Source organism: Natator depressus, chromosome 8 (genome assembly GCF_965152275.1).
Source record: "Natator depressus isolate rNatDep1 chromosome 8, rNatDep2.hap1, whole genome shotgun sequence".
NCBI lineage: Eukaryota > Metazoa > Chordata > Testudines > Cheloniidae > Natator > Natator depressus.
Window position 1 is genome coordinate 92,907,140 of NC_134241.1, and position 18,692 is coordinate 92,925,831.

General features: G+C 42.8%; 1 protein-coding gene across 2 annotated transcripts in view; it reads left to right on the forward strand.

Annotated features, from left to right (window-relative positions):
- Positions 1–860: 860 nt before the first annotated feature.
- Positions 861–18,692, forward strand: part of PLPP3 (phospholipid phosphatase 3) — a 64,649-nt gene continuing 46,817 nt past the window's right edge. Inside the window, exon 1 of one of the 2 annotated variants that reach the window (XM_074961673.1) lies at positions 861–1,497. In XM_074961673.1, coding sequence (XP_074817774.1) covers positions 1,359–1,497 — 139 coding nt within the window. In that variant the 5' untranslated portion in view covers positions 861–1,358. The remainder of the gene's footprint in view (positions 1,498–18,692) is intronic. The other variant, XM_074961672.1, reaches the window with a different exon arrangement.

Sequence of the window (18,692 nt, forward strand, 5' to 3'; positions counted from 1 at the left end):
CTGCCTTCAACTCAGGGTTGTTAAAATTACAACCCCGCCAGTCAGGATTCCAAGGCAGAATTTCCATTACTTCCTAGGCAATTTTTAATCAGATCAAAGGGGAGATCAACAGAGGTAATAATCCTGGGTAAATAGTGTGTGTGCAGCCTTATAACTCTGGGACTGTTCAAGCCAAAAATCCAAATGCTTTAGTTATTCTAGCTTCATTAACACAACATTCCTTCTGCAGCCCGGCAAAGCAGCCAATTTTGTGGAGGGCTTATGCCATTGGATTAAGCAGCCAGGAGGGATGTCTGTGGTCAACCTATTCCCTACATACTGTGCCGTGGTTGTGTCCAGGCCCCCAAGAGCAGCTGAGACCCAAACCTGCTTCTGTAGCCCTGTTTGTGGTCTGGCATAGCAGGGTGCTTGCAAAGAGGTTTCAAAATACTGGGTCACAAGGCACAACAGAGCGCAGCTGAGCTCCCTCCGAGGGCGTTGATCTCAGCACACCTCACCTGTCGAGCCGATCAGAAGAAAAACCCAGTGGAGAGATTTAAAGAGGCATTTGCCACCACGTCTCCCTCCCCCGAAATGTGGAAATCCTCTCCAGCCTGAAAACGTTTTCTTTTTTTTTTCTTTTCCTTTTTACACTTGGATCGTGGACACTAGGGGCTCCCTTCTGCTTGGAGAGAAGCTTTTCCTGACTTCTTTTTTCGCTTTTCTTCCCTCTGCAAAAAAATAAAAAAATAAAACAATGTGGAGTTAATTATCATATGTATATGTCAGCCTCAGGAAGGGGGCTGTACTTGGATATCCCATCAGAGCCAGAGTGACTTCGGGTTTCTTTTCAGTGTGTGTGTGTGTGTGTGCGTGCGTGCGTTGTTAAAGGGGTGGAAAGGACCTTGTGAAATAAAAGTACAGACACCAGCCCCTGCCAGCAGCAGAAGCAGCAGTCCCCAATCCAAACCAGAGCTTTGTGTTAAACCGGCTGGGGAAGCTGCTTTGCAAGATCCCAGCTTCCATTCATTGAGCCAGCATCCAAAGGGGGCTGCGGTGCCGCTACTACCACCCCCCCGGACTTGGTGATTTCCAAACTTGGCAACCTTTTTCTCGATCGCATTCCCCCCCCCCCTTTATTTTTCTCTCCCCACGAGGACACTGAACGATTTCAGACGAACACAAACGTCCTCTCGCCTCCCTCCGTCCCTCCCCTGCTTTCCCCCGCCGGGAAGAAGTTTACACTGCAGCCACACCACCGCCTAAACAAAGTCTGTCCACCAGCGACCGCCTCCCGCGAGCCCAGCCCGGGCAGCGCGCCCCTGCCGCTCCAGCGCCTGGATCGCCGCTTGGGGACCGCGTCTGCTGCCCCCCAGACCATGCAGAACTACAAGTACGACAAAGCGATCGCCCCGGAGAGCAAGAACGGGGGCAGCCCTGCCCTGAACAACAACCCGGCCAAGAGCAGCAGCAAGAAAGGGCTGCTCATCTGCCTGGATCTCCTCTGCCTTCTCATGGGTGAGCGTCGCCGACCCGCAACTTTCCTCTCTCTCTCTTGTGGTTCATGCACTTTCTTGGGCAGCCCTCGCGGCTCTTTCTCGGCTGTCCCCCGCCTCCCCTTGCCGCTCGCTCTCTGCTGAAACTGAAAAGGAAGAGCTTTGGGGTTTGGTCTTTTTGGGGTTTTTTTTGCCTTTTGCAAATGCATCTGACTTGCTAACTTCTCTCCCCCCCTTGCATTTTCCAGAGTTTTGCAGCTGCTGGCGGTCTCTTTTGCAAGAGCTCTTTTTGTCCCCCTACCTTCTCTCTTTTGCTCCTGTACAGTCAGCTGTAGAGTCCCAGTCAGCCCGCCCTGTTTGAAAAATTATGCCAAAGAAAAAAAAAAAGAGCACTGCAAAGATTTGCTAGAGTGGCAGTTTACACTGGCTGTGTGCAAACCAAAGCCCCATCCCGGGAAGTTTGTTACAAAAGTAGGGACAAAGTTGTGAAGAGGTTGCTAAAGGCCACTGGGGCAATGAACGCGGCTTGGTTTGACTTTCGAAAGCCCCCTCCCTTCCCCCCTGTGAAAGCCACAGCGATGTATTGAAAACACATAGTAGTCCTGGTGTCAATCCAAATAAAATGGATGTCCCAGCAGTGAGCAGAGCTTCTGTCTGTCCTCAGTATGTAAACACAGCATCTCCCACCCCTGCTAGCTTTAGGAGCAGAGAGGGGAACAGGCATGGTTTTCATTTTGCTTGAGTCTAAACAATAGTTTGAAAGGTGCCATCGCAGATTTCGTCTGTTGGGAGCATGTAGTCTGTCCCTCTGCAAAATACAACAACTGCAGGGGGGAGGGGAAGCAGTGGTTACAGATTGGAGATAATGTGTGGTTTGTCCTACCAGGTTGTTGATGGCTTCAGGGTTTTAGTTTTTTTCAGACTACAGTGCAAGTATATCTCTGCAACTAAGCAAAAAGAGGAGAAACATATTGGTCTTATGGGTGGACTTGGTTCTACACAGGTCAGTGTAAGAGGTTGAAAAGAGTGAGATACAGCAGTTGATATGCCACAGGGCTGACAACCACTCATCTCCCACAGTAGCGATGGACCTCATTAATCAAGAAACAGGCATGCTTCAAGTTCAGAAAACTCTCTGAAAGAGACCTGGCTAGGTCAGATTAAGTCAGGAGATTGATGAATTCACAGTTTTTACTTGTAATATATTTAGCTACCAGGCCTTGTTTTGATATGATGATAGAGTTTTCATAGAGAGATTACAATGATAAAGAAGCCAGGCCCTGCTTCCTCTTGAATCAGGCCAGGTTGTGCCATTAAAAGACCCCCAAGCTGGTGTAAACTGGCCCCATTCTACTGACTGCATTGGAGGTTCACCAGTTTACACCAGATGAGGATCTGACCATGTGCTGAGTAATCTGTGTTGATATTACCCAGTGCCATGACCTGCTGCATGTATATAACATGTTAAAAGCACTCTCACAATCATAATAATACCTCCCCAGTGTAAATTAATGCAAGGACAAGACATAATAAGTCACGCTTGTGAAAACAAACTCCTCCCGTTCCCCTCAGGCGCTGTATAGTTTGTAAATGCTGACTGAGATGCTGTGTCAAGCTGCTGGACTCCGAGACATTATTTCAGGAGGTGAAAGCCCTCTCTCATTACTCTATTATGTGTCATATGACGATTAACACTTAAACTCAGAGGATTCAGAACAAGCCTCTTAATCTCAGAAAGACTTTGTCAAACGCTCATTTTCCCTTACGGACTGTGTGGACACAGATAAGAATGTGTTAACTATTTGCAGTAACCCATCCCTGACTCATAAGGCAAACTCAAGAAAAGCATGGCACGTGTGTTTCGCTGGCTGTGAGGGGCTGGCGAAGGTGATTTTTTTTTCTTAACCAAATAGAGAGCAGATCCTACAGTGCTCCCAGGGAGAGTTTTGTTTCAGTGGAGTAGGATCAGGCTCCCTGCTTCTCTTCATACTCTCTTAGACACAAGTTCGTAATGCTGGAAAGTAGCACCACTAACTTTTCTGACAGCTGTAATGGACAGGAAAAAGAACCAATGGGGTAGGCTTTTAGGCTGATTTTTCCAAGCAGCAATTCCCTTCTTCCCACATAGGGAAAAAATGTGCATAGAAATGTATAAAATCCATGTGGCAAACATAGCGTAGAGACTGGAGAAAGCACTTGGGGTTTATTGCAGCTTCCTCCCCCCGGACGCCGCCCCTCAAAATGATGTATCACAACACACTGTGCTGGCAACAAAAGAAAAAGGATATGGCTCTAAACAGTGTCCAGGGGGCACTGTGGTCTAGTGTATCAACCATATGGCTAGAAATCCCAGACCTGGGTTCCAATCCTGTTTCCAGTGCAGACTTGCTGTGTATCCTTGGGGAATTCAACTTTCTGCGCTTCAGTTATCGCATCTGAATAACCATACTTACTCCCCTTTTGTAAGCTTCAAAGGCAGCTACAGATGGAGATGGGTGCTGTGTAACAAACAACTAAACACATAACAAATGACTAAGCACATTTCATGAAGTTTAGAAACAGCTGAGAAGGAAACGATGGGCATTGTAGGTTACTTTTGGTTGTTGGGATACATCATTTGCTCTAGTCCAGCCTTCCCCTTCCCCCTCAAAGGTACAGACATCTCATTATATGTATTTACAGAATAAAAAATAACTATTTCCTTGAAGTATTGTGTGTGCACCGAAGAAAGTGATTTAAGACATCTTGTAGTAACATATCTAGAAATCTGTTGATTTGCTTTGCTAGAGAAACTCTGCTCTTGCATTTAAAGGAAAGTATAGTATTGTCAACAGTTTCTTTCCAAATATCTTGCATGCTGAAACATCTAGCATTTGAAAATAGTTATGTATAAGGTTGACTATCTAATTGACACATGCATGCAGGAAAAGTCGACTGGCTTCCAACAAATAAATTAATAACAGAAGGATGGGATTTTAATATTCTAGACACCACAGTCTTTAAAACAATTGTTTCTGCTTAGAGCACATTTTTCTGAAGACTGTCAGTTTGATTTAATTTTTGCGTAGTTTATTGATCATCTGGTCTCTATTACTAGGCACTAATATATTAAGAAGAGAGACATGGTTTTCTCTTTATATTCCCACAGGAATACAGACTAGTGCAGAAAGCTTAATCTTCTTGTATCTGGAAAAAATAAAACATTTGATATGCTCTATATAAAACTGATATAAGTAGAAAGATATAAACTAGCTTGACTTACCTCATTCTTCTAAACAGAAGGTTAAATTCCTGGTGAAATGATTCCTACAGGTCAAATCCTCCAACCCTTTACTCACGTGAGTTCTGTTGACTCTAACAGCACTCCTTGCATGAGCAAGTACTACTTGAATGAGTAAAGTTTTGCAGGCTGGATTCCTAAACCCTACAAGAATTATCTGACATATGTTACCAAAGCACCAATTTACAACTGATGTTAGAAATGGATAATGTATGCAGTGTAACTGCCCCTTTGTGTTGTTTTATGCTGATTATTTCAGGTGAGAGCAGAAAGGGAATGGTGAATATTCTAGTATATCTGAGTAACATTTGAAAGTGAGAGCATAATTTGAACAGCTGAAGGAAGGAGTCTGAGTCTCGCTTAATCATGTGCAGATGCAGAGAGTTGGTAAAACATAGTAAGACAATTATATAACCTGTAACCATGATGCACGTGTGTGGAAGGTCTTTACAAATATACTCAAATTAATAATGATTTCAGGATTGTTGGGGGATTATTCTGTGACACAACTACCGTGTGCAAATACAGTAACAAAGATCAGAAGTTATTAACTTCAAGGGAAGGAACTTTTCTGCTGACCAGCTGACAGAAGAAGAGTCATTACCATCTTAATATAATCTCATTTGTGGAAGAGAACCCAGTAAAATTTTGCAGTGTTCATGAGCTCTTGATTCCCATCTAATCTTCATTTATACCTTTGAGCTCTTTAGAAAAAGGCCTGTTTTAGTTCAGTTTGTCTCGTGTTCACTTGGTTTGTGATGCAAAGACGGTATTGCAGTGAAAGGAAATGTGATCTATTGGCAAAGATGGGAAAAATTTAAGAAGATGAGTGTTGAGTTGTTTAGTAAAATGAAAAGTAGTGACTCCTGTTCAGAACTATAATGAAAAAAGTGATTTATTTTATGGTGGTGGGAGGCAGTAGTAAAGACACTGAGCCAGATTCTCAGCTGGTGCAAACCGTCAAAGGCCTGTTGAATTCAATGGACCTGTGCTGATTTATACCAGCTGAGAACCTGGCCCATAACATACAGAATGACAAGGAGACAAGTCCTTAGGCTCTTCTGATTTGGAGGTAATTCATAAAAATAGTAAAAGTTTCCTTTTCATTTGCACTATTCTATGATGCCATATTTACTTCTACCAGGGATATGAATAAATATTGGGGGAGGAGGGAAATATAAAATATTCTTAAAAATTTCCATTAAAAACATGCTTTCTCCACTATTAACTTTCCAGGAGTTAGTTCTGTACAGACTCCCTTCTGAGAGCAAAATTACCAATGAGAAGGAGATTACCTAGACTTTTTTTTTCCCCCTAGATGTGAAACATTTATTCTGAGACAGCCAGATGGAAATAAGTACAGTAGCCTGTCTCAGGTGCTTCCTTTAACTTTAATCTAAATGTGAATAGTTATGGGAACCTAGCCCACCTTTCCACTCATCACTAAGTAAAATGTTTATCTTGATGTGCGGAGAATGGTAAACACTTAAAAGACTTAAAACACTTATACCTGCCTCTGGAAATTTCCACTACATGCATCTGAAGAAGTGGGTATTCACCTGCGAAAGCTTATGCTCCAATATGTCTGTTAGTCTATAAGGTGCCACAGGACTCTTTGCCACTTAAAAGAAGGAGTCACATCTTTATTACAGAGGGATCACTGGGAATAAACTAACTGAAAAGCTAGCAGGAAAGGGTTCATTTTACTGGCTGTCAATTAATTACAGGTTGAATGGATTAGACCTGGATGAAGATCTTTTGAAACAGACCAGGTCATGTGTCTTGCTTGTTTACACATTTACCTTTCGTTCCTTGTTATCAGAGTTCTAAAACTTTCTAAGCATGGGACTCTGGGTGAAATATATTTGAGTTGATTAAAGCTTATACAGACAACACCTCCATCAGTATTCAGTAACTCAGCCAGAGGTTAGGGGTCTATTACAGGACTGGGTGAGTGAGGTTCTGTGGCCTGCCATGTGCAGGAACCCAGACTAGCTTATCATGATGGTCCCTTCTGACCTTAAAGTCTATGAATCTATGAGTAACATGGATGATTTTAACCTTTATTTTTGGCTTTGAGCAATGTCCACAGATTTTATGTCAGCTTGATTCATTAACAGAAATAAGCACCTTACTTAGCTGGACTTTAAACTAGGTCATCTGAAAAACAACAACAACAAAAACCTCTCTCTGTCTCCTTCCTCATCACTCTGTTTAGAGAATAAGAGGATACTTCTTGAAATTGCTAGGACAGCAAGCAAGCCAGTTAAGAGTCCCTAGTCATGCATCCTCTTGGTTGTTTGTTGTGTTTCACCAGAAAATGATATACCCACAGGTCTGCCAGGAAGGAGTTAAATCTCTACAGTGCTCTAGCTACACAGTGAAATAGGAGCAAGCACTGCTTCACATTCAAAGAGTAAAGTGTAGGACAAGTATGCAGCTCTCTACCTCACTGTAGGAAAGATTTATAGCCAGGGAGGGAGAAGCCCCTGCTCTTGATGGGAGTGTCTAGCTCCACCTGCGTATTAAGCTCTGCCCAACAATCATATATTCCTTTATCTTTGCTGACAGTCTTTGACACTTCTCCTCCATGCACAGAGCAGCATTTGGCAGCAGTAATGCACGGCAAAAGGAAAGCGTGTCTGCTACCTGAAGTCCAGACACAGAAGCTAGCCAGAAATTCTGTGTAGGCAAACTGCCATTAGTTATGGCAGGAAGGATTACAGAATAACATAGTACCGTGGAGAGCTGAAGACTAGAGCATGTGCACTCAGGATAGGGTGAAAAAGCAACCAACACGCACACAGCCGTCCCTGGAGAGCAAACACAGGATATTCTCCACCTCATGTTAATATGCACTATGACTCTGAGGGCAAGTCTACACTACAAAATTAAGTCTACTTAAGTTACGTTGACATACAGCCACCACAGTAATTAAATCAATTTTTCATGTCCACACTACCCTTCTTCTCTCAGAGGTGTGCATCCTCACCAGGAGAGCATCCACTGATTTAGCTGACAGCTCCGGGCTGACAGCACCCCACAATGCCCCACGCTATCAGCTGCCATGGCCTGACAGCCAGAACAGTCAACGCAGTGTCTGCAGTGACACTGCCTTGACCTACCTACATTGACCGAAGCACCATGCCTATCACAGTGGTGAAGTTATTACATTTGGCGGGAGCAACGTTGTAGTGTAGATGCTTTCAGTAATTACGTTGATGTAACTCTGTAGTGTAGACCAGGCCTCAGAGTGAAGGCCTCACTGCAGCCGTACCACTGACAGTAGCGTGACAGTACGACTGAGCAGCAGTGTTTTCCTGGAGAGTGGGACATATAGATCGAGGCAAACTAGTGGAGGAGGATCCATGTCCGGCTATTATACAGACTGAACTGATCCTTCATGAGGGAATGTCCTTGGCCAGGCAAGCTTGTAGATAGCCTGTTACTCCATCTACGGACTTGTGGACAAACTGGACCAGTTGCCTGGAGCATTGGTTGAGTGCAGGTGGTTGGGTAATGGGCCAGACAGATCTGCCTTCACACTTTGCCTCCTGCACAGCAAAGGCCCCTTACCCTATATCCTGTAGTTGGGCTGCATTGGAAGATGCCCAGACCATTGATGAATATAGGGTACTCTGCACAAAACAGCCTTTTTTGCTTGGCAGGGGACCTACGTCAGGAAAGCTCTAGCCAGCTGAACTTTGTCAGCCGGCACTCAGTCAAGCATCATTTCTGTGGAAGCAGGGAGGACTCTGCCAGCAAGGACGATAGGGCAGATTTGGATCTTCAGGAACTTTTCTATAGCTCACACAGGTGCAGTGACTTTCCAAAAGTCCTAATGGTGCCACATGACAGGCAGATTTCATTTAGCCTACATGGTTGTTGGAATCCTGGAAGTCAAATGATAGACTCTCTTGAGTCTTGAGGCTTAGGTAGATTGTTTTTTACACTGGACAGCTGTAAGCTTTAGACTGTTTTCTCTTATACTCTCAACTCACTACACTTCTCATTCCTCTGTCTGAACATAGCTTTAATTTTCTCCTTTACTGTCATCAGTCCAGGGCAATCATTACAGCAGACAATCGCTGCAGCTGGGAAATCTGGAAGCAACTGAGCGGCAGCCCCACTGAGCATTTAAAAATCTCTTCACTTTTCTCAAAGGACTCCATGTCTCTCTTTTATATATACATATAGTTTTAGACCTGGCTTGATCCTAAACCTCACTTTAAAAAATAAACTTAAATATTATATTAGCAAAAATTTCAAATGCATACGTGAGCAGAATATGTAATCTAGAAATTTGGGAACGAGTAATCTAGTAACTTTCTCTATGGGGAAAAATGTGTGTACAAAATTCTGTTGCCTTCCAGTAAAGCATCAAGATTAAACTGATTAATTTGGGACTTTTAAAATCTCGTTTTATCACACATGACTGTAGGCAATTCAGATTTGATTTGGGTTGCCTTGATGTATGCCATTGTCTTAGTGGATGCCAGCCTCACTATATCTGAGAAGCTGATCATTTCATTTGTTTGAATCGTTTATAATGAAAATGACCTAGGCAGGTTTCAGTGTGAAGGTTGCTGAGAGGTATGGCAGAGGCTTGCTGTGAGGTTGTTGCAGTAAGATGTTATCCAAAACACTATGGGCATGCTGTTCATAACCTTGGTATTCCATTTAGTGTGTGCAAGATAGGTAGTTAGACACCTACATGCCCCCATCTGTGCCTGAAATGAATTGTGGGTGATTATTTGTGGCTGCAAAAAGGAAAGTTGAGTTAAGGTTCCTTTAAAAATTAGGGACTATGGCACTGCACTTGGCAAGCTCAATCCTCCATACTTCACTCACACGATACACCTGTGGAGTCAACAACAACAGCCTTCCCACCCTTTGGGTAGACTATCTTTATGTAAGTACAGTATAATTCCAGTTGCCTGAATTCCCTGTATCTGAAAATCCTACTTATCCAAATCCCCAGTGTGTCCCCCAGGTAGCCCTACATTAGTTAATAGCACTTCCGGTTGTCTGAACGTCTGGTTATCTGAAAGTTTCGGATGTCCCCCAGGCATTTGGATAACTGGGAGTGTACTGTACATCCATAGCAGAGAACTGCAGACTGTTTTCAGTCTGACTGCAGCATGCTGTGCAACTACCATTAGGGTTAAGTAAATATTGTGTACATAAATACATAGCTGCATGGTCTAGTGATAAGAGAAAGGGGAAAGGCAGGGAACAGGGAATCTCCCATCCCCAAATAGAGCTTTCTGCCCACACGCAGAAGGATATTAGCGCAATGTTGCCAAATGTCATGATTTTATTTTGTGTCTGATGACTTTTCTTAAAGCTCCACGTCCCGCATTTATGTTACTGTGGGAGAATGTCGGCTTTTGTTTTCTAAAAAAAGTAGATTTCTAGCTCTTGTGGTTGTGTGGTGAAGCTTGAAAACATGACGCGGGTGAATGCTAAAGGCTCAGAAAATGGATGATAAATTAAAAGAGTCCAACATCTATTCATGTATTATAAATCTCATGATTTCTAAGCCAATCTCATGATTTTTGGAGCCTGACTCATGAATTTTGAATGCGTGGGGTTGGCAAGACCATAATACGCAGAGTCAGTGAGGAGCTCATTGAGTCCTCTATGTCTCACCCATCTGGAGGCTGCAGTAAGCCACATCTTTCATCTCTTCCTTGTGCACCTGAAACCTGCCTGCTTGAAGATTTGGGGCCTGAACCTATAAGTGCCCCAGGAATGGAATTGCCATTGAAGTCAGTGGGAATCCCATTTGTGGGACATCTTCACAGGTTGGACACAGGTAATACAAATAATAACAATAATAATGATAGCTTTTTCCTATAGGAGCTCTAACCTATCAGGAAGACTCATGTCCATCACTTTTAAACATGCCTTATATTTCTTTAATCCCATTCTCTTTTTATCTCCTGTCTCTCCTGCACCTTCTAGCATGCTAGAGCACTTAAATGTCATTTTCCACATTTCATTGTATTGATGCCCTAATTACAGCTGTGTGGTTTAATCAATAGAAGGAGCTTCTGAACTCCTGTGAAACTTCCTTCATGCTGAATAGGTAGACAGCTGCTGAAAAGAAGAGTTGAAGCATCTTTAAATAGCTTTTGATGGAAGGATCAGACTTGCAATAAGAGTAAGATAGTTCCCAAAAGAGTATATTTTAAAAGTATGGAAATTGCATTCATCCCAAAGAAATTAGGTGTATCAGTGATTACCACAAACTCCAACTCTGTCAAATTTTGTCCTTTATTTCACTGACAACAATGTCTTATTCTTTATTTTGTTCGGTATTTTGGATGTTAGTTCTAACCAGACTAGTGGGAGAGAGGGCAATTATTTGTCTCCCCAAATCAATATTAACTATTAAACAACATGGTTTTGGCATATTTAATGTATTGAACTCCAGGTCCTGTGATGAGTTTGGTTCTCAAGATGGTTATAATATTTATGCCTTTTGTATTTGTATCACTGTGTTAAAATTGATCTAAATAATGTGTGTGTGTGTGTGTGTGTGTGTGTGTGTGTGTGTGAGAGAGAGAGAGAGAGAGAGAGAGAGAGAGAAAGTGGTTAATAAACTAGGAAGGAAACTTCCCCAATGGCAAAAGAACTAACGTATGTGTTTAGTCTCAGATAAAACTAACAGCTCAAATAACCGAGGTTCCAATTTTGCAGGCCACACTCTGGCTAAGCTCTCATTGATTTCAGCCATGCAAAGTACATCTTGACTGCAGAGTAACGTGGGCTGTTACTCAGGTGTTGTCCCTAATCCCCCTCCTGCCCATGCACAAAACCCGCTCACCTGGGTTTAGTGGCGTGTTCAGCCTGAGATGGCCGGGCTGTCCGAGGCTGTCATAAAGCCCAAGTGAGGCTGTCAGGCAGGCTGGTAACCCTAAACCACCCGCTTTGCAGCGAAGATGCAGGCTAACTCCCTTGAGTGCTGATTGTCCTCTAATGCCGTCCCACAATTCACTGGGAAAGAATCATAGAGTGGCTCAGCTTACTGTAGCTCAGAGAACTATGGGATCTGTCCGTGGAAGCCCTAGCAACGCACATGGAGGTGAGTGCATCCAGCCCTGAGGGCACAATAACGCGAGTTGGGCGTTGCACTGTGGCTATTCACACCAGTGCTGGGCTAACCTGAGTGCTGATCATCCAAGTTCACTCTGCAGTGAAGCCTTGCCCTTACTGAGGCCATGATCCGGCAAACACTAATTAATGCTTATGGGTAAACATGAGTAGGTCCACTGAAATTTAATGGAACTGTGCTTAGGGTTAAATGCATATGTAAGTGTTTGCAGGGTCAGGGCAGTAAAGACTGCAGGATCAGGAGTCACTTTTGTTTTATCAGTAACACCAACCGAAAAGAAGGCCTGTTCTTCCTTTCCCTAGATCAAACAGGAAGGCAGAGATTCGCTGGTTAGCAGCCTTGGGCGTTCCTCTCTTTCATGCAGTAAATGACAGGTTTTCTGACAGCTTGCTCCTTCGAAGGGTGGTAGTTGTGGATGCTTGCCACCACAAAAAGGAAGTGACAAAATGGTATCACACCTATATGTAACTAACCACAAAATGGTTTTATTGTAAACCTGTCAAAGTTACAGCTGTTTTGGAAAGTTTTTACAGCATTGCCCTAGGGTCTGATCATACCTGTGCTGAAGCTGGGACCACAGAATGCATATGAATTCCATCATCCATTGCATGATACACTTATTCAGAGTTTAGACATAATTGCATGACTTGAAATGTATTTGCCCAAACATTTAATTATAAAGAGAAAAACCAAACAGTGAATGTGGTGGAAGCATTTTCTTCTTCTTCAGTCTTTCTGATATTTTCAAAGTAATTACAACTCGGCATTTTGGATGTTACGCCACTTTCCTTAAACCCTCTTGCTGAGGTCAGTTCATGCTGTACGGAACTCATACAGAAGACGGCTCCAGTTATCTTTCCCACTGATGTTTACAGGAAAGTTTTCACTATAGTCAGTGTACAAGTGCAGTGTCCATAGCAACTGTCCAAGAACCCCAAACACTTCTTAGCAGCAGCAATCGAAAATCCGTGGCTTTTTTTAAAGCCCTAGCAAAAATATATTGCCCCGCTCCTTGTTTTTAAACTGATATTTTCATAAGGGAAACCCTAGTTAAAAATATTTTATTACGACATTGTCTTTACTGATCCCCTGTTGAGTTCCTTTTAGTGGATCTCCCTGTGCATTTGTTTTCTGCAGCTGGTCTAATAGTTTGGGGCAGATTCTCAGCTGCTGTAAATCAGTGTCACTCCGTGGAAGTCAATAGAAATAGGACAGTTGACACCAGCTGAGGGTCGTGCACTGTGTGTTAAACAACAAGTTGATCCTATGATTACTTTAAACCGTCAGGGTTTTTTATCTTCCTTGTGATGCATTATTTATTGTTGTTTTTGGATCACAGAAGCACATAGAGTCCGCAATTGAAATCAGAGCCCCATTGTGCTAGGTGCTGTACAGAGGCATAATAAGAGACAGCCCCTGTCCCAAGGAGTTTACAGTTTAAATAGACAAGACAGACCAAGGATGGGGGAAAAAGGAAGGATTTTTATCCCCAGTTTTCAGGTGGGAAACTGAGGCACAGAGATTTTTTTTTTAGGGAGGGTCACATTTTTAAAGGTATTTAGGTACCTAAAGATACAGAGAGGCACCTACTGGGATTTTCAAAAGTGTCTAGGCACCTAACTCACATGGGAACTAGGTGCCTAGGTGCTTTAGAAAATCCTACTGGGTCCCTAATACTTTGCCCAGAGTCACACAGGAAGTCTTGTGGCAGAAGACGGAATTAAACCCAGATCTCCCAAGTCTCAGTCCATTGCCTTAAACTTCGTCTCAAAGGAGGAATGTATATAACTCATGTTAATATTAATGGGAGTTCTGTGCATCTATCAGTAAGACACTAGACTGCTAGGACTTTGAAAATTAATGTTGATTAACCGAACCTATTAAAGTTTAAGTGACCACAGTGTCACGTGTACTTCTCAAATAAGGGGAAATGAGTGTCGTGCCATCTGGCTACCTTTTGCATTTGGAACTGGCTCGTCCAAATCTGGAACAGAAGAGTTGTGGTGTCCCTTGATAAAAATATACATGAGACATCTGTTAAACAATGACACCTAGTACAAATGGTTAATCCTAAAGCGAAATGATTTACCAAAGTGTTATCCTACTTGTAATTGTCAAACTAACAAAAATCTTCCCGATTTGACTAGCCACAAAAGGCTATGCTTTTATTTTAGGGCCTAATCCTTACTTATACGAGTGTTTGCAGGATCAGGCGCTATATTCCATTCAAATATGTTAAGTAGGATAATAAAGTGGGTTTTTCTTAGTTAAGAAATCTTTGTCGCTTTCATATGCCCACAGAAGGAGTGCAGCTTTAGCACACAGCTGTCATTCTGGTGCAGTTTCCACAAAGCAGTTAAAAACCAAGGTAACAGCAACATTTTGAGTGAAGGGGCATGAAATGTGGAATAGGTTCAGTGTATTTCTGTGCCATTGTTGGAGTCCTATTCACTCTGAAGCTGAATAGTAGAGTGATTAGCATATGGGCAAGTTTCTAAAGCATTGGTCTGTACGTTTTTTCTTAAATGACAAGTTTTGTGGCATTTATTTTTCTGACTGAGTTGGCATGAATCTTTGACAAATACAAACCCATGAGAAAGTCAGATGGGGTTTTGGAGAAGGCCCATTTTGATAAAATCTGCACATTCAAGGTTACAAAGAAGCTTTCTAAAGACTGGGCTCTAAGGGCTGTTACAGAATGTATTCTGGGCACAAAGTTTTTTTTTAATTAGTAGATGGCTACAAATAGGATATGATACTGTTGACCATAGGTCCCAGTGGATAGGTCCCTGCATGGATATAATTATGCCTTTAGAGACCCTGATAATGCTTGCGTTGAAGTCACTTGCAAAACTGCTGATTGTCTATCATTGGCAGTACAAAAAATCTGAGGTTGATAGGAGTCAAATGCCATTGAGAGCAAACTGTCTGCTTACAGAGAGGTTGATTAAAGTTGCAGGGCCTGAGTCTGATTTCAGACAGGCATAAGTTCTTTGGTTTATGCATCCGATGAAGTGAGCTGTAGCTCACGAAAGCTTATGCTCAAATAAATTTGTTACTCTCTAAGGTGCCACAAGTCCTCCTTTTCTTTTTGCGAATACAGACTAACACGGCTGCTACTCTGAAACCTCTCATTTGACAGTTATGTGAAATCTTCAGATCAAGACAGGATGCCTTACTGGACCATATGCTTTAGTCAAATAAAAGCTATCAGCTCAATATAGGGGTATCTGGATGAAATTCTGTGGCTTGTGTGTTATACGGGGGTCAGACTTGAGGACGTAAGTCTATGAATGAAATCAGAGTCAAACCACGCATATCAGTGGAGCTGCGCCAGTCCCTCATAAGGGCCAGTTCTCAGTCAAGTGGTTTGAAAGTGTTCCCATTATAGCCCGTTGTTTTAAGGGAATTATAACATGCCTTTGAAACTCTGCTGGGCTGAAGGGTAGATGACATATAATCAGGGGCATTTTTCCCCTGCAGTGTATATTGTAAAATAGTCTAGTGGGTTGAATTTACAGTCGAGTACAATAAATGAAAAGTAAAAACCTGTTTTGAATATTTTTGAATATTGACTCTGTTACTGTCATTTAAAAGCATTTCCTACCCCATTATTCCATACTATGACACTGTGGCCTTCTATTGCCATCAAAAAGATACGTTTAGACTAACCTATGATTTTTGATTAAGGGCATGAGCTAAATCCATAAAGGCCAGGGATATTCTAAATAACGGTTTGGAACCCAGTCCTGTTCCCATTGCAGTCAATGGAAAGAATCCCACTGACTTGGGTACTCTGGTTCTACTCTGCTTTTTAGAGTCATTTAATCTGTGCAACTGGGTGCAGTCTGCCGGCAGACCAGAATGGTAACATTTCTGCCCTCATTCTGCTCAGAGATAAATGCTTTCACAAGGGCGAGGCAGGGGAAATCAGGCTTTCAGTTCCTTATCTCACTTTGGTCTGCTCAGGTAAGGCTTTATCCAAAGCCTACTGAAGTCAAGAGAAAGAACCCTCCCGCATTGGCTTGAATGGGCTTTGGACCAGACCTGTATCAAGGGTCGGGGGGGGTGGGGGGGGGTCTCGAACAACGGGCTGGGTTCTGTTGTAGGGGTGTTGTAAAATCTAGGCGCTATGTAGAGAGTCACAACCTTCATTCATGCTGTGATGTTCAGGTTAGACACTTAAAGGCATTTGTGTGATGTAACAGTAAGTGGGAGTCTAAACTGCATCACTGGTACTAGTAGAAAGAGGCTGGATTCAGAAGTCAGCACAGGACAGAAACCAAGATATATTGGGGTTGTTTTTTAGGTAGATCAGATTTAAACATTTGGGTCTGAAACATTGAGCTCAGCATCATATTAACTCCGAGCCTCACAAGTACATTACGCTGCCGTGTTATTATTGATTTGTATTCTCGTAGTGCTAGTACCCCTCGTGCGCGGTGCAATACAAACACATAGCAAGAGACAGTCCCTGCCCCAAAGACACAAGTGAGAAAGGCAGGCTTGTTATCCTCACTTTTTCAGATGGGGCATAGAGGGTTTTAGTGATTTCCCTCAGGTGGTACAGGAAGTCTGTGGCAGGTCTGGGAATTGAATCTAAAACCTCCCTAGTCCCAGTCCCATAAGTCCATGCTTCCTCTCATGAAATGTGGAGCCTGTGACTGTGCTTTCAGATGAGGAAAATACACTTTTTTTTTTCTTTTCCCTTTAAAATATCCAGGCTTTGGAGGACACACTGCATTTCAAGCTTTCTGGTGTGTCTTACCCTATATCATTTAAGGTTGATTAAAGGTATCATTTAGACTGGGGGAGAGGTGAGGGAAGGAATTTAGCTCTTCTGGTAGCAATTAATGATTAAAGAGTTGTTGGAAGTAATTTTGTAATACTTTCTTTTTCTCTCTTTTAACTTGAAACCAGTTCCTTAGCAATGTACGTGCCCCAGCACTGAGGTTTTGAAAGCTATTACGGGACCACAAACCTGCTGGCGGCTCTTTCTGCTGCCAGGGCATCCGAGCATTAAAAAAAGCATTGGGGGTTCAATCTGAGGATATGCTGATTTGGAAAGAGAATACAAACAAAGAGGCTGTTCAGTGGAGAGGCTGAGGCTTGGCTTCTAAATTAGAGCAGTTTAGGATTGGTGAAGCATCCGCAGGACTAGAACGGTATGAGGTGGATGCAGGAAAGTATAAGACTTCCCAACACAGCATGGTTTTGTTTTCCAGGGGAGGGAATAAGCTGTAGGTGCTTGTCTCTCTTCCCTACCAGGGGGGGAATCGCCAAAGGGGTGTGAATATAGTTTTGCCTTTTTGTAATGGAGCGGGGAAAGATTCTCTTCCCACAAAGATAGGTGGATTTCTCTCCCTAGCATTTCTGGCTCCAGGAGTCCTGCTTGTGTCTCTGTCTGACTGCCCCTCAGTGTCACCACAATCCCAGCACTCCACAATGAGCTGGTCAGGAAGGGCTATTTACTTCTGAAATCACAATCCCATCGCTGGTTGGCTAAGGAGACAGACATGGGGGAGAGTTGAGGAGGGAGCTACCAGAGATATTGTGGTATAAGGCATGATATAAATCAGTAGCCAGATCAGATAAAGGGGCAGAGTGGTCGGAGAAAAAAAATGGAGATGGAAGAGAAAGCACTGTACTCTGCCCCCAGTAATGAACTCTTACTTGGGCTGCAGGAGAGAGTAAAGAGCGGAGGACGAGAGATGGAGGGGCAAGGGTCTGCGTCCACGTTTGTCCATGTTCATAGGGCAACAGCTGAAGGTGGAGAGTTGTGAGCTCTTTGGAGCAGGGACTGTCTTTTCATTGTATGTGTACTGCACCTAGTACAAAATAGCCCCAGCCCCCAACAGGGGCCTTTGAGTGCCACCACAATACAAACAAATAATACTCATATAAAAGGAGAGAGCTGCCTATAATGTCCCCGTCCAGCCAACTGGATATTTGGTTGTAATAGAGGAGAGCTGAAGGGTTTATGACCTTTCTCACATATTGCTTGTTGTTTTTGTGTTTGGGGCCAGGATAAAACCATGCCCCATAACCTGCCAGTGAATAACGGAACTCAATATTTTGATGCTCTCTCTCTCTCTCTCCTATGATGGTATTAAGTTTTTCCCCATAAATTATCCAGGTAGAGATAACTGGCATAAAGACTCAAAGCTTTAAAACAATCCCAGTTAAGCAGATTAGCATGAGTACAAATGGAAGAAAACTTAAGTATCTACATGTCAAGCACAAGGAAGCAATAAAATGTCAGGTCCATATTTTCACTTCCTTAGTAGATCAAACTCTGTGTTGTAAAGTGATAACTGCATTTGGTCCGCAATATGAACATGCATGGTACAAAAAACACAACAGATATAAACCTGCATGTCCTAATAACAGGTATCTGGAACAAAAGGATTAAAAGGGACAGTGTCAACTATCCCATTTATGTCAGGTGGGTTTTTTTTCCCCCTTACTATTTAGGTGTTACAAATAACACCTAAAATGAGTGCAACTGAAAAAGATTAGCGTAGAAAAATATTTTCCTTTTCTTCCCCACCCCCACCCTCCCAGTTTGTTTACACTGTGTATCCAACTGCACAGGGAGTCTTGTCATTGACTTCAATGGATCCGGGATTTCTGCATATAGTCAGTTTCACTATTTTCCCTGTGCAGTCCTGCAATCTTGCTTCATGTGAGTAGACCCCTGTGTGCCAGTCCTGCAATGCATTACTGGATTGGGGGCATTAGTCAATTTCTCCTCTTGTTTATGAGACACTTTCACACTACAATAGGGAAGAAAAATATTTTTATTAACATAGAACAA